This window comes from Salvelinus alpinus, chromosome 1 (genome assembly GCF_045679555.1).
Source record: "Salvelinus alpinus chromosome 1, SLU_Salpinus.1, whole genome shotgun sequence".
NCBI lineage: Eukaryota > Metazoa > Chordata > Actinopteri > Salmoniformes > Salmonidae > Salvelinus > Salvelinus alpinus.
In genome coordinates this window covers 41,651,369-41,665,756 of record NC_092086.1, presented here as the reverse complement: position 1 = coordinate 41,665,756, position 14,388 = coordinate 41,651,369, and the positions used below count along the sequence as shown (strand labels likewise).

The window sequence follows — 14,388 nt, the reverse complement described above, 5'->3', positions numbered from 1 at the left end:
GACTTAATTATAACACACAGAAATACGAGCCTTTGGTCATTAATATGGTCGAATCCGGAAAGTATCATTTCGATAACAAAACGTTTATTCTTTCAGTGAAATACGGAACCGTTCCGTATTTTATCTAACGGGTGGCAACCCTAAGTCTAAATATTGCTGTTACATTGCACAACCTTCAATGTTATGTCATAATTATGTACAATTCTGGCAAATTAATTACGGCCTTTGTTAGGAATAAATGGACTTCACACAGTTCGCATTGAGCCAGGTGGCCCAAACTGCTGCATATACCCTGACTGCTTGCACGGAACGCAAGAGACGGGACAAAATTTCCCTAGTTAAATAAAAAAATATATATATATATATTAAATCGTCAAATCGTTGTCCAAAAATACCGATTTGTTATGAAAACTTTAAATCGGCCATTCCGATTAATCGGTCGACCTCTAGTTTGGACCATTCTAGTTTGTGGACACCAAGGAACTTGAAGCTCTCAACCTGCTCCACTACAGCCCTGTCGATGAGAATGGGGGCGTGCTCGGCCTCCTTTTCCTATAGTCCACAATCATCTCCTTAGTCTTGGTTAAGTTGAGGGATAGGTTGTCATTCTGGCACCACCCGGCCAGGTCTCTGACTTCCTCCCTATAGGCTGTCTCGTCGTCGGTGATCAAGCCTACCACTGTTGTCGTCTGCAAACTTAATGATGGTGTTGGAGTCGTGCATGGCCATGCAGTTGTGGGTGAACAGGGAGTACAGGAGGGGACTGAGCACGCACCCCTGGGGGGCTCCATTGTTGAGGATCAGTGTGACAGATGTGTTACCTACCTTCATCACCTGGGGGCGGCACGTCAGGAAGTCCAGGATCCAGTTGCAGAGGGAGGTGTTTAGTTCCCAGGATCCTTAGCTTAGTGATGAGCTTTGAGGGTACTATGGTGTTGAAAGTTGAGCTGTAGTCAATGAATAGCTTTCTCACATAGGTGTTCCTTTTGTCCAGGTGGGAAAGGTCAGTGTGGAGTGCAATAGAGTGCATCATCTGTGGATCTGTTTTGGTGGTATGCAAATTGGAGTGGGTCTAGGGTTTCTGGGATAATGGTGTTGATGTTAGCCATTACCAGCCTTTCAAAGCACTTCATGGCTATGGACGTGAGTGCTACGGGTCTGTAGTCATTTAGGCAGGTTGCCTTCGTGTTCTTGGGCACAGGGACTATGGTGGTCTGCTTGAAACATGTTGGTATTACAGACTCAATCAGGGACATGTTGAAAGTGTCAGTGAAGAAACCTGCCAGTTGGTCAGCACATGCCCGGAGCACACGTCCTGGTAATCCGTCTGGCCCCGCAGCCTTGTGAATGCTGTTTAAAGGTCTTACTCACGTCGGCTGCGTAATCACACGGTCGTCTGGAACAGCTGATGCTCTCATGCATGCCTCAGTGTTGCTTGCCTCAAAGCGAGCTTAGAAGTGATTTATTTTTGGTTTCAAAGTCTAGTTCCATGCACTCCTGTAGGCATCAAACTGTTATTCCCTGGGGGGATCCCTCCCTCTCACCCCTATGTCTTGTCTCTCTGTCCCCCGTCCCTCCCTGTCACAGCTGCTCAGAAGGTGTGCCACCTGATGGGCATGAGCGTGACAGACTTCACCCGTGCCATCCTGTCCCCCCGTATCAAGGTGGGCAGGGACTACGTGCAGAAGGCCCAGACCCAGGAACAGGCTGAGTTTGCAGTGGAGGCCCTGGCCAAGGCCACCTACGAGAGGATGTTCCGCTGGCTGGTGATGAGGATCAACAAAGCCCTGGACAAGACCAAGAGACAGGGAGCCTCCTTCATCGGCATCCTGGACATCGCTGGCTTTGAGATCTTTGAGGTAAACTGGAGAGAGACCAAAGCGATTACAATGTCTTGAGTAAGACCCAGAGGGTATATTTGTTTAAAGTGATTTCCTCTTCTCTCGCCATTTCCTCTTATCTAGAAAGACAGATGGGGGTGGATGCCTACAGGGAATCTGTTTTCACCTGTCTAGTTCTTTCACATCACTGCAGATTAGGAAAAGGGGACAAATAGACACTTGAGCCTCTTAGTATTTGTTCATGATGGTGAATGCACTTTCTGACATTTTCTCTTTCTCCTCTAGCTGAACTCATTTGAGCAGCTGTGTATCAACTACACAAACGAGAAGCTGCAGCAGCTGTTCAACCACACCATGTTCATCCTGGAGCAGGAGGAGTACCAGAGGGAGGGCATCGAGTGGAGCTTCATAGACTTCGGCCTGGACCTGCAGCCCTGCATCGACCTCATTGAGAAGCCTGTGAGTCTACCCCTCTGACCCTTTGTATCTCCCTACCTTTAATCATGTACTGTATACTCCCTTTCTCACTCCACCCTTCCCTGTATGTAACTCCTGGTTAACCTCTCACTTCCTACAGTCTCATCCCTTTCTCCCATATCTCTCCACCTGCCACCTCCCGTTCTCTCTCCTCCTCCCTCCATCTCCTTCAGTTCAGTCCCATGCTATGCTGCCCCTCCAGGCTCCCTGGTCTCCCTGTAAGCCTTGTTCTCTGCTCTCCCTCAGGCTAGCCCCCCTGGTATCCTGGCCCTTTTGGATGAGGAGTGCTGGTTCCCCAAAGCCACTGACAAGAGCTTTGTGGAGAAGGTCCTGCAGGAGCAAGGCACCCACTCCAAGTTCCACAAGCCCAAGAAACTGAAAGATGAGGCTGACTTCTGCATCATTCACTACGCCGGGAAGGTAAACGGACCAGTAATGAAGACGACGTTTAGACTCTGCTTAAACTGTGTGCCCTTGGACATGTACCAGGCAAACCTTGTGTAATACTATTGTCTGTATGGTGTGCCGTCTCCTCAGGTGGACTACAAGGCTGACGAGTGGCTGATGAAGAACATGGACCCTCTGAACGACAATGTGGCCACGCTGCTCAACCAGTCCACTGACAAGTTTGTGTCTGAACTGTGGAAGGACGGTGAGTGCAGCCAATGATATGGAGTTAGCAACCAGAAAGAACAGACTTAAGTGGATTAACCTTCATGCTGGGAATTGCTGCTATGTTTTCAGTGAAGGGTCTCTTCCTGTCTCATATCCACTTTTCTCTCTTGTCTCGTATCCAATGTCTGGTCTGGACCTTTGTTCTTACCCGTTCACTCTGTTTTGATTTCTATCCATCTGTTCCTCTGTATGGCCCATTTTTGTCTGTTATTCTCCCTCTTACTGGGTCTCAGAGGTACAGAGGTCTCAGAGAGCTTATTTTTATCAGCGTTTTCCTTTTCTCCACTCAGATTCAGGTGACTTTCTTTTTCATAATTTCAGTCTCCTTTATTTACTCAAATTCTGCTCATCCTTCTGTTCACACTAATATGAACCTTTCCCTCATCTCAGCATCAACTGCCTATGTTTTTATCCTGTACTCATACCCTGTTTTCCCTGTGGCTCAATGTTGATTTATCGGATCTATTTTTTAACAAGGGGTTGTAATGACTGCCCCCCCCCCAGCTCTGTGTGCAGTGAGATCTACCACTTGTTGCTCTTTCATTGGACTCTCCTTCTCTCCCTCTGTGTAATAGTGTGGTTTGGGACCCCTGGTGTTGCTCATGGGTACTGCAGCAATGGGTATATACTGCATGGGTTTGGTTCCGTCGTCACCAATAAAAACATGCCCACAAATGCACAGTTTGTCACAAACGTTGATTTCCACATAGTATGTCGGTTCGCACCACATATTTACATATTAAGATGGTCGCATAGTGTAAGCAGTTACCTACACACACACCCTTCACTCACTGCATCGAGTTGCGTCTCGTTCTAGTGTGATTCCCTCCTCCCCCCACGCTTCACTGGCATTTTGTGACCCCTCTCATTCCGCAAATCCCCCTTCCTACTGTATTTATCTTCTCTGCTTTCACCCAGTGTTGTGGTATCACTGGTTTTGAACCCGTCAGTCATCTCTCTCGCCATCCCACATGGAGAGATGGGATCCCCCTATCGCCATTATACTCTGCTTCATGTGTTTAATGTTGTGGTTTGTTTTCACTGTGTGGAGTTTGCCTGGTTGGATATCCTCAAATGTGAAAGACTCCTATCTCACATCACCCTTTCTCCTCTCCTCTTTCTTTTCTCCGCCTTCCCCCTCTCAGTGGATCGTATCGTGGGCCTGGATAAGGTTGCAGGGATGTCTGAGATGCCTGGTGCTTTTAAGACCCGTAAGGGCATGTTCCGCACGGTGGGCCAGCTTTACAAGGAGCAGCTGTCCAAGCTCATGGCCACTCTGAGGAACACCAACCCCAACTTCGTCCGCTGCATCATCCCCAACCACGAGAAGAAGGTACCAGTAGATCAACTCCACCAGTGAAAACATCCAAACAATAGTTTCTCTCAAGATGCCCTCAAACACAGTACGCAACAGGCACCCACAGCTTATGCTAGTGGTGTTATCTTGGCAGCTTTTTTTTATTTACATATCTAAACATGTTCCTTTTCTTGCCTCCCTTACAGGCTGGTAAGCTAGACCCCCACCTGGTTCTGGACCAGCTGAGGTGTAATGGTGTTCTGGAGGGGATCCGTATCTGCAGACAGGGCTTCCCCAACCGTATCGTCTTCCAGGAGTTCAGACAGAGGTCACTTAAACACTCCCATTGTCTCTGTATACAAATGTCTATTTTCACCAGTTCCCCAACTTAACCTCCTATTGTTGCATCATGCTGTGTATGTTGCATTTAGTGAGTTGAGTCCAACTGATGATCCATGCATTTACTTTTTGTCTCTAAGGTATGAGATCCTCACTCCCAACTCCATCCCAAAGGGCTTCATGGATGGCAAACAGGCCTGTGTGCTCATGGTAAGAGAGAAGGGCATTATATCTTGTTCTAGAACATTGTCACTCATTTAGAATGAAGAGATGAATGTTTCAGTTTAGCTGATTGTATACCTCACCCTCCTTCTGTCAGATCAAAAGCCTGGAGCTGGATCCCAACCTGTTCAGGATTGGTCAGAGTAAGGTGTTCTTCAGGGCTGGAGTGCTGGCTCACCTGGAGGAGGAGAGAGACATGAAGATCACTGACGTCATCATCAGCTTCCAGGCCTGGTGCAGAGGCTACGTGGCCCGCAAGTAAGGAGACCCCCTGACTCCAACTGTCTATCATATGGCTGCAGTGGAAACGTTCTGATTAATGTCTTATAACTGTATTTAGAAGATACCAAAGTGTTTCTCGCTCTCTCTCTCCGCTTGCTCTGCAGGTCCTTTGCCAGGAGACAGCAGCAGCTGACCGCCATGAAGGTGATCCAGAGGAACTGTTCAGCCTACCTCAAACTCAGGAACTGGCAGTGGTGGAGACTTTTCACCAAGGTACACATTATACTTATGCTAATGTTGTTCCTATACAATGCTACTCGACTCAGCCAAACCCCCGGGGAATACTGGCGTATAACTGCCTTTCTCTTCTCCTCTGAACTGTCCCTCTCCCCCAGGTGAAGCCCCTGCTGCAGGTGAGCAGGCAGGAGGAGGAGATGCAGGCCAAGGATGATGAGCTGAGCAAGGTGAAGGAGAGGCAGGAGTATGCTGAGATACAGCTGCAGGAGATGGAGGTCAAACAGCACCAGGTAAGATGGAGGCCCTCCATCACTGAAACAGCCCTGAAGTGACATGTTGATTTTATAATGAAACAATAATTGCTCAAGCTAACTTGAAAATGCATTCATGAACCCGTAACACCATATTGTCTGTCTCCCCCAGTTGAGTGCCGAGAAGCAGGCCCTGCAGGAGCAGCTGCAGGCTGAGACTGAGCTGTGTGCCGAGGCTGAGGAGATGAGAGCCCGTCTGGCCGCTAAGAAGCAGGAGCTGGAAGAGATCCTTCATGACCTGGAGGCCAGAGTGGAGGAGGAGGAGGAGAGAGCCACACATCTGCAGACAGAGAAGAAGAAGATGCAGCAGAACATCACGGTGAGGACACACACACACAAACCAACACAAACTTTGTGTGCAGCATGGCAGGTACACACTGTACTAACTCTTTCCTCTCCTGTGTGTGTAGGACCTGGAGCAGCAGTTGGATGAGGAGGAGGCTGCCAGGCAGAGGCTGCAGCTGGAGAAGGTGACCACAGACTCCAAGCTGAAGAAGATCGAGGAGGACGTCATGGTTATTGAAGACCAGAACAACAAACTCATGAAGGTCCGTATACAACCAATGGGCAGACAGGTGTGTGGATAGATACAATTATGTTGTGAACTCCTGGTTGTGTTGTCTCCCACAGGAGAAAAAGCTAATGGAGGAGCGTATCTCTGAGTTCACCTCTAACCTGACTGAGGAGGAGGAGAAGTCCAAGAGCCTTCAGAAACTCAAGAACAAACACGAGGCCATGATCACTGACCTAGAGGGTAGGTGGAGCACACACCATGTTGACCAAGTTGCTTATATTTCTCCTTAACACTTTCTCCTTCTCTATTAGACCGCCTGCGCAGGGAGGAGAAGGGCCGTCAGGAGCTGGAGAAGAACCGACGTAAGCTGGAGGGAGACTCTACTGATCTCCTTGACCAGATAGCTGAGCTGCAGGCCCAGATCGCTGAGCTCCGCGCCCAGCTGGCCAAGAAGGAGGAGGAGCTGCAGGCAGCCCTGGCCAGGTGGGATCTCTACAAGATCTCTGCAGTCACATACATACATAATGGCTTTAGTGTGATCACTCTGTAAATTGTATTTTCGTGTTATTACACCCTCCATTTTCCCTCTCCTCCCCTCAGGATTGAGGAGGAGGCAGCCCAGAAGAACTTGGCCCAAAAGAAGATCCGGGAGATGGAAGCCCAGCTGTCTGAGCTGCAGGAGGACCTGGAGCTAGAGAGGGCCGCACGCACCAAGGCTGAGAAGAACCGCAGGGACCTGGGAGAGGAGCTGGAGGCCCTCAAGACTGAGCTGGAGGACACACTGGACTCCACCGCTGCCCAGCAAGAGCTCAGGTACTGACACCCGGAGGAGATCAGTTACGTAGTCGGCTACTGTGTTTCAATGAAACTGGTTATTGTGAAATAAGATGACACATAGTGGATGCTATTTAGATGCCTTCATGTTGACCTTCTAGAAAAATTATTTAATGAGTTGTTGACAATTCTCAGACTCTCAAATTCGTTTATTTTCCTTGTTTCCCAGTATTTAGCTTAGCGCACAATCTGACAATTTCCAATTCCCTCTTTCCTTTGTTTCTATACTTCTGTCTGTCAGGACAAAGCGTGAGACTGAGGTGAACCAGCTGAAGAAGGTTCTAGAGGATGAAGCCAAGGTCCACGAGCAGCAGGTGGTGGAGATGAGACTGAAACATAGCCAGGCCTTTGACGAGCTCAACGAGCAACTGGAGCAGGCCAAGAGAGTGAGTTATTTATATATATATATATACACACACACACACACACCCTCAAGAATTCCTGTGTATTACAGCATCTGTACATGCACTGACCACTGGTGTTTTGTCCCCCCTCCCCTAACAGAACAAGGTGTCGGTGGACAAGACTAAGCAGGCCCTGGAGAGTGAGCGTAACGAGCTGGCCATTGAGCTGCAGACCCTGATGCAGGGGAAGGGAGACTCTGAGCACCGCAGGAAGAAGGCTGAGGGCCAGGTCCAAGAGCTACAGGTCAAACACGGAGAGAGCGAGCGCCAGAGGATTGAGCTGGCAGAGAGAGTGGCCAAGATGCAGGTACAGTACTATTAATTTCCTTTCAGGTACTATTTGGAGCATATGGCCTGTACACTAGCTGTAAGGCCCGTGTTGATGACTATTTTGGTTCTTGTGTTCCTCCCCAGGCTGAGTTGGAGACTGTCAATGGCTTGCTCAGTGAGGTGGAGGGTAAGTCCATCAAAGCGTCCAAGGACTGCTCTACTGTGGGGTCTCAGCTGCAGGATGTGCAGGTACAGTACTCCATAGACTACAACAGATCCAGGTATTCAATATTGCACTAGTTTTGTCATGGTTGTAAAAGCTCAGTCATTAAGCTGCTATAACTGTGCCGGTCTTTCTCTTCTACCTACAGGAGCTGCTCCAGGAGGAGACTCGTCAGAAGCTGTCCATGGGCACTCGTCTGCGTCAGCTGGAGGATGAACAGAACACTCTGAGAGAACAGCTGGAGGAGGAGGAGGAGGGGAAGAGGAACGTGGAGAAGCAGCTGCTCACCGTGCAGGCTCAGGTACACACACTTACAGCAACATACACCTTAACATTGGATTGATGCAAATGTGCTATTAGAATGTTTTTGTTCAACACATCACTAGAACCATAAACCGCACCACAATGTTTGAGTGACAAGCGGTGTCCCCCTATAGTTGGCAGAGATTAAGAAGAAGTCTGAGCAGGAGGCGGGCTGTCTGGAGAGCGCAGAGGAGGGGAAGAAGAGGCTGCAGAGGGACCTGGAGGGGCTCGGCCAGCGGATGGAGGAGAAGTGCAGTGCCTTTGAGAAATTGGACAAGACCAAGACTCGTCTGCAGCAGGAGCTGGACGACATGGTGGTGGACCAGGACCACCTCAGACAGATCGTAACCAACCTGGAGAAGAAGCAGAAGAAGTTCGACCAGGTTAGTAGTAACACTAGCTAGGTTTCCATCCAATTGGTGATAGATTTTCATGCAAATATTCAAAAATCTGCATAAAAACAATATATGCATTTTACCAGCAGAGATGTTTCCATGAAATTGATTTGTTGTGAATCAAAGGCTGTACGTGATGACATGGTGCACATAAAAATTACTTTTGTGGGTAAATTCCCATGTACCGAGGGGGAAAAAATAAAGTTATGTTAAATGGGTTTTCATGAAATGTTCAACTGTACTACTGGTTTTGTCCTAATTTTTGTGGGGGCGTTCTACAACGAATGTGCCCGCTCTGGCCTTGATACGGGCGCTTTAGCCAACAGCTCGCCGATACAGTGCGGGTAAGCTGCCTACAAAAGGTTATTATGGACAGAGTTAAGATTTTTATTTGTTAAACGGCAGCCAAGCATCGACCATGTCACCAGAATAAGACCCTCAATATTTATTGGAAAGGAGCATCAAGCTCATTACTATGCACTTTCACCACCCTGTGAAATTCATCCCAACTTATTTCATCTAACCTAGTAAAACTGTATGCTTTCCCGAGTCGTAGTGGGAGGACCACACGTCATTGCGTTACTCCAAGTTTACTTCGATATGCTGGTTACTATATCAATATTTGTGCATAAAGGTGTTTCACCATTTCTCGCATAATTCATTTTAGACACAAAAAGATCACATCTTGTCTAGTGTATTTTGAGTTGTCGACAGATTTGCTGTTTCCATCAGGCCTGTTGTCACTTTTTTTAAATCTTTTATTTACCAGACATGTACTTTACTCGCGTAAAGGTTTTAGGAAACCTGGTTACTGTCAACAATTCACTCAAACTGGGGGGGTAAACTACTTGGAAGAGTTGATTCTGAAGATCCATAACTATTAGGGAAAAATCTGGGTCTTGAAGTATAGTATGACATTCCTCCATTTTACTTCTAGATGCTGGCTGAGGAGAAGACCATCTCATGCCGCTATGCTGAGGAGAGGGACAAGGCTGAGGCTGAGGCCAGGGAAAAGGAGACCCGGGCCCTGGCTCTGACCCGCGAGCTGGAATCCCTCATTGACATGAAGGATGAGATGGACCGCGCCAACAAGCTGCTCCGTGCTGAGATGGAGGACCTGGTCTCTTCCAAGGATGACGTCGGCAAGAGTGTAAGACAGCCTAGTGTCATTTTTTTTTTGGGGGGGGGTGAATTGTTCTAGGTAGAAATCAATTCAAATCCTCTGTTTTCAATTTGGTCCCAAAGTCCTATTTCTCATCACAATCTCCACTATTCTCCTTCAGGTACACGAGCTGGAGAAGTCCAAGCGTGGCATGGAGCAGCAGCTAGAGGAGATGAGAACTCAGCTGGAGGAGCTGGAGGACGAGCTGCAGGCCACGGAGGACGCCAAGCTGCGTCTGGAGGTCAACATGCAGGCCATGAAGGCCCAATACGAGAGAGACCTGGCAGGACGAGATGAGATGGGCGAGGAGAAGAAGAGACAGCTGGTCAAACAGGTACACTAGTAGCTACAGGTGTAACTTTGTCGGTAGTGGTTCCTTACTGTATTAGGTCTAATGCATGATGGGACATGTAGTCCAGTGATTGAAAACTTGAATCGCTCTGGTCCTCAGGTGCGGGAGATGGAGTTGGAGTTGGAGGATGAGAGGAAGCAGCGCTCTGTTGCCGTGGCAGCCCGTAAGAAGCTGGAGCTGGACCTGAAGGAGCTGGAGGCAGCCATCGACATGGCCAACAAGAACCGTGATGAGGCCCTCAAACAGCTTAAGAAGCTCCAGGTAACAACCAATTAAATTATCACCAGCTTCTGACTATTGTTTTTATACCATGACCACATTCTATTCTAATCAAGATGCATGCAGATGGTGAATAGTTTGATAGAAATATGCTTTGAACCTCTCCCTCTCCACCAGGCCCAGATGAAGGAGCTGCTGAGGGAGCTGGAGGATACTCGTATGTCCAGAGACGAGATCATGGCCCAGGCCAAGGAGAACGAGAAGAAGCTCAAGAGCATGGAGGCCGACATGATCCAGATGACAGAGGTCAGTCTGCCCTGCTGCTGCCCCTCACCTAAGCGTCTCACACTAGTTTCTCGGTTTATTCTCACCTGACACCTCGCCCTCCCAAACAATACAAAACCTACTTCTGTAGCTCTTTATAAATTTTACTGTGAGAAAATGTATTTGCACTTCTCAAACTTTTGCACAAATCCTCCACTGAAATCATGATTAATGTGGAAAGTTAGTTATGAGAGCTTATCTCAAGTTAGGATTTGGCCCACTCCCATGCACACGCTTTGGTTCTGACACACTCGACCCCCCCCCCCCCAGGAGCTGGCTTCTGCAGAGCGTGTAAAGAGACAGGCCCAGCAAGAGAGAGACGAGCTGCAGGATGAGATCAACAACCAGGCCGCCAAGAAGTAGGAACCATTTTCAAAAGCTTTCATAACCTACTGTTTATCTCTGCTTCTAATGACCTAAATGTCTATCCCTTCCTCTCTCCCCCTCATCTTTCTTTCCCCCCTTTCCTCTTCCCCTCAGTGCTCTGATTGCGGAGGAGAAAAGGAGACTGGAGGCTCGTATCGCACAGCTGGAGGAGGAGCTGGAGGAGGAGCAGTGTAACACTGAGCTGGTCAACGATAGGCTGAAGAGAGCTCTGCTGCAGGTAGGACAGCCAAGGACGGCAATTGACTTTCATGCCCCATGTGTACAGACTGGGATAGTGTACTTCTAATGATAAGGTGGGTCAGGCAGTTTAACCCCCTGTCTCTGTCAGACTGACCAGATGACTGTGGAGCTGACGGCAGAGCGCAGTACTTCCCAGCGCCTGGAGGGGGCCCGCTCCCAGCAGGAGCGCCAGAACAAGGAGCTGAAGCTGAAGCTGCAGGAGCTGGAGGGAACCGTCAAGTCCAAGTACAAGGCCACTATTGCCGCCCTGGAGGCCAAGATCGCCCAGCTGGAGGAGCAGGTGGACATCGAGACCAGGTGAGTGGGTCTTAGCCTGACCTTAGACCACCTGCATCCTCATTCAGATAACCCACATCTCCTGTGCTCTGCATAATGCATAAAATTACTGAAATTGCAGCATGGGTGAGATCAGATGGTGAAAATCCCACAAGCCATGGAGAAGTTAAGTAGAAGTTTCAGCCTGTCCATGTGACCCAAATGTGTCTTTCCACAGGGAGAGGCAGCAGGCGTCCAAGCTGGTGCGCCGCACAGAGAAGAAGCTAAAGGAGGTCGTCCTCGCGGTGGACGACGAGAGACGCAACACAGAGCAGTACAAAGACCAGGTCAGGGCTCGAAAACAAGCTTCAACACAAGCCCAACAGCTTTACACCAGTTAACTTAGTCTCTATTTCCCCCTGTGTGATTCTATTTTGAATGTATGTGAATGATTTAATGGACTACATTTACATAAAGCTTTCACACTAGATCTCATTGTACTTTACGTTGTCTTGGAACTCACCCTATCCACCACCTATATGTAGCATCCACCTTGGTACTTGATGCTAATGCTTGTGTGTGTGTGTACACAGTCGGACAAGCTGAACTCTCGTATGAAGCAGCTGAAGAGGCAGCTTGAGGAGTCTGAGGAGGAGGCCCAGAGAGCCAACGCCAACCGCAGGAAACTGCAAAGGGAGCTGGAGGACGCCACCGAGTCAGCCGACTCCATGAACCGCGAGGTCAGCACCCTCAAGAGCAAGCTCAGGTACGTACACCTCCATCACCCAACCGGACTAAATGCTGATGCACTGACTCGGTTGTAAATGACACCGTCTGTACTAGCACCCTACACAGCATACTTGCATTTACAATGTATGTTTCAAACACATTCCCTCTGCTACATTACTGATCATATATCCTCAAGAGGGCCTCCATTTTATTTTTTGGGGGGGCCCTCCACGACTCTCTTCCATGGTATGTGCTGTGCTCCTGTCACGATCTCTCTGCCCTAATCACTGATCTCTACCATCTCTGTTCCAGGCGTGGGGACCTCCCCTTCACCATGCGCCGCATTGTCAGCCGCGCAGGCATTGAGAGCGACGAGGAGAGCGAGCCCAAGAGCGAGACCCCCGAGCCCAAGACTGAATGAACAGCCAGTGTTCCCTGCTGTCCATAGGATGGAACTGCAACATTCATACACAACACACACAAAGCCACACATACCACATAAAGTACACTTAGAGGGACACAAACATCATGATACTGTATGATTTAGAGGCCGTAAATATACTTCACAGCCAGACCTCGGTCTCTCTTTAATAGGAGACTTGACAATCTATGTACACTTGTATTCCATATAAGCCAATATAACAGTACTTCAGACAATCGCCATACTGACATAACTCATACAAACTTGTGGGACAAATTTATTTTCTCTTGCTTCATTCTCTGGGAAAAAAATAAAAATGAATGATATTTTTGTAAGGAAACATTCCATTAGAAATAGTCCTGTTTTGGGGATCTTTTTCTAACTGAAGCAAGAACAAACGAAATAAATATAAATGAAGAAGGATTACTCGAGGGGACCAAAGTAATATCGCAATCTATAGATTTGTATTCTATGCTTTAGTTTTTATGATGGTTAAGTATGAAAGTACTACACGTCTATTATGGCTCTTGCTCGCTCTCACCTCAGTTTATAATGGAGGTTTATGTGCTCAATTGTACCGTATTAATTTAGCTGCAGATAGTACTTAAAACATGAATATGCTTTCGGCCTTAAAAAAACAATACATCTATAGACGCACACGAAGCACACACAGAATTGGAGAATTTGATTTGTGCTGAGTTGTCTAATTTTCGCACTGAGATTTATGACTCTGGATTAGAAATGATAGTCCACTGCATTTGTGCATTAAATGAAGACATTGATAGACAGCAGATGCAGCTCAAACAAGAAAAGACAAATTCAGAGTAACTGCAGGCTCCTATGTATTCATGCCAACACACACTAAAGCCTCAGTCAAATTCTACTGTTCAAGGTTGTCTTTTCCTGGATCCACTTATTGATTTTTCTATATGCATTACTTTACTACTATCAATGTTTTTATTGATGCGCAGGGCGACGGTTACGGGGTGGTGGGTTACTTTTACTCACGACACGCTGTATTCTCAGAGCACTGCTTGGCGGGGTATAGGGGTGGTTGAACAGAATAAAGCATGTTGGGATGAGGGGGAGGTTGTTAAATTTTGCAGCGCCGTAGTCTAACACATCACATGATATCCTGATGGCATATTTACTTTCTGACAGAAAGATTGGTAAAATGACTCCCTGTTGAAATGCCTGGCCAGGTGTTAATCCCATGTATTTAAGGGATGGGGTGAGGTAGATGAGTGAAGGTGCTTTAGGTCTGGGTGAACTGACCCCTGCAGGCTGTGCTCAGGGTTGCCTTTTTTTCTCACACTGCTGGGAAGTGAGAGGAATTTGTTATTATTAATGATGGATAACAGACAAAGGATCACTCTCTCTTTCTCTCGCACTTGGAAGCAAAAAATAAAAGAGAAAAAAATAAATCTCAACTTTGTACCGTTCATTTTCTCTGCAGCTCTGAAAAATGAAATCTTGAGTTGTGAATTGTTGGTATTATTGCAATAAAGATGGCTTTCTAAACTGCAACCATTGACTTCTGAGAATTTTTATGTCCATATTAGAGGGAATCAGCAGTTACTACCTAAAAAAATTGTACCTTGCTGCATTTTTTTTACATTATTTTATTTCTTAAAGAATACAATTTATAAATTCCTTATGAGCTTAGTTCAAAGTAAATGTAAACAAACAAATGGCCTCGAAACATGGTTAAAACTAAAAAAGTTATCATGGATGG

At 47.4% G+C, this 14,388-nt stretch overlaps 1 protein-coding gene across 2 annotated transcripts in view; it reads left to right on the top strand.

Annotated features, from left to right (window-relative positions):
• Positions 1-14,180, top strand: part of LOC139576262 (myosin-9-like) — a 34,260-nt gene extending 20,080 nt beyond the window's left edge. For both annotated transcript variants that reach the window (XM_071402109.1, XM_071402099.1), the window contains 30 exons: positions 1,588-1,859; positions 2,127-2,300; positions 2,565-2,738; positions 2,856-2,970; positions 4,139-4,326; positions 4,497-4,618; positions 4,770-4,839; positions 4,949-5,109; positions 5,238-5,346; positions 5,469-5,600; positions 5,734-5,940; positions 6,032-6,169; positions 6,252-6,375; positions 6,447-6,618; positions 6,736-6,948; positions 7,211-7,355; positions 7,474-7,680; positions 7,788-7,892; positions 8,015-8,167; positions 8,304-8,552; positions 9,502-9,714; positions 9,848-10,060; positions 10,178-10,339; positions 10,475-10,603; positions 10,892-10,980; positions 11,102-11,225; positions 11,337-11,545; positions 11,742-11,850; positions 12,097-12,269; positions 12,545-14,180. In XM_071402109.1, coding sequence (XP_071258210.1) covers positions 1,588-1,859; positions 2,127-2,300; positions 2,565-2,738; positions 2,856-2,970; positions 4,139-4,326; positions 4,497-4,618; positions 4,770-4,839; positions 4,949-5,109; positions 5,238-5,346; positions 5,469-5,600; positions 5,734-5,940; positions 6,032-6,169; positions 6,252-6,375; positions 6,447-6,618; positions 6,736-6,948; positions 7,211-7,355; positions 7,474-7,680; positions 7,788-7,892; positions 8,015-8,167; positions 8,304-8,552; positions 9,502-9,714; positions 9,848-10,060; positions 10,178-10,339; positions 10,475-10,603; positions 10,892-10,980; positions 11,102-11,225; positions 11,337-11,545; positions 11,742-11,850; positions 12,097-12,269; positions 12,545-12,653 — 4,760 coding nt within the window. In that variant the 3' untranslated portion in view covers positions 12,654-14,180. The remainder of the gene's footprint in view (positions 1-1,587; positions 1,860-2,126; positions 2,301-2,564; positions 2,739-2,855; positions 2,971-4,138; positions 4,327-4,496; positions 4,619-4,769; positions 4,840-4,948; positions 5,110-5,237; positions 5,347-5,468; positions 5,601-5,733; positions 5,941-6,031; positions 6,170-6,251; positions 6,376-6,446; positions 6,619-6,735; positions 6,949-7,210; positions 7,356-7,473; positions 7,681-7,787; positions 7,893-8,014; positions 8,168-8,303; positions 8,553-9,501; positions 9,715-9,847; positions 10,061-10,177; positions 10,340-10,474; positions 10,604-10,891; positions 10,981-11,101; positions 11,226-11,336; positions 11,546-11,741; positions 11,851-12,096; positions 12,270-12,544) is intronic.
• The last annotated feature ends 208 nt before the right edge of the window (positions 14,181-14,388 follow it).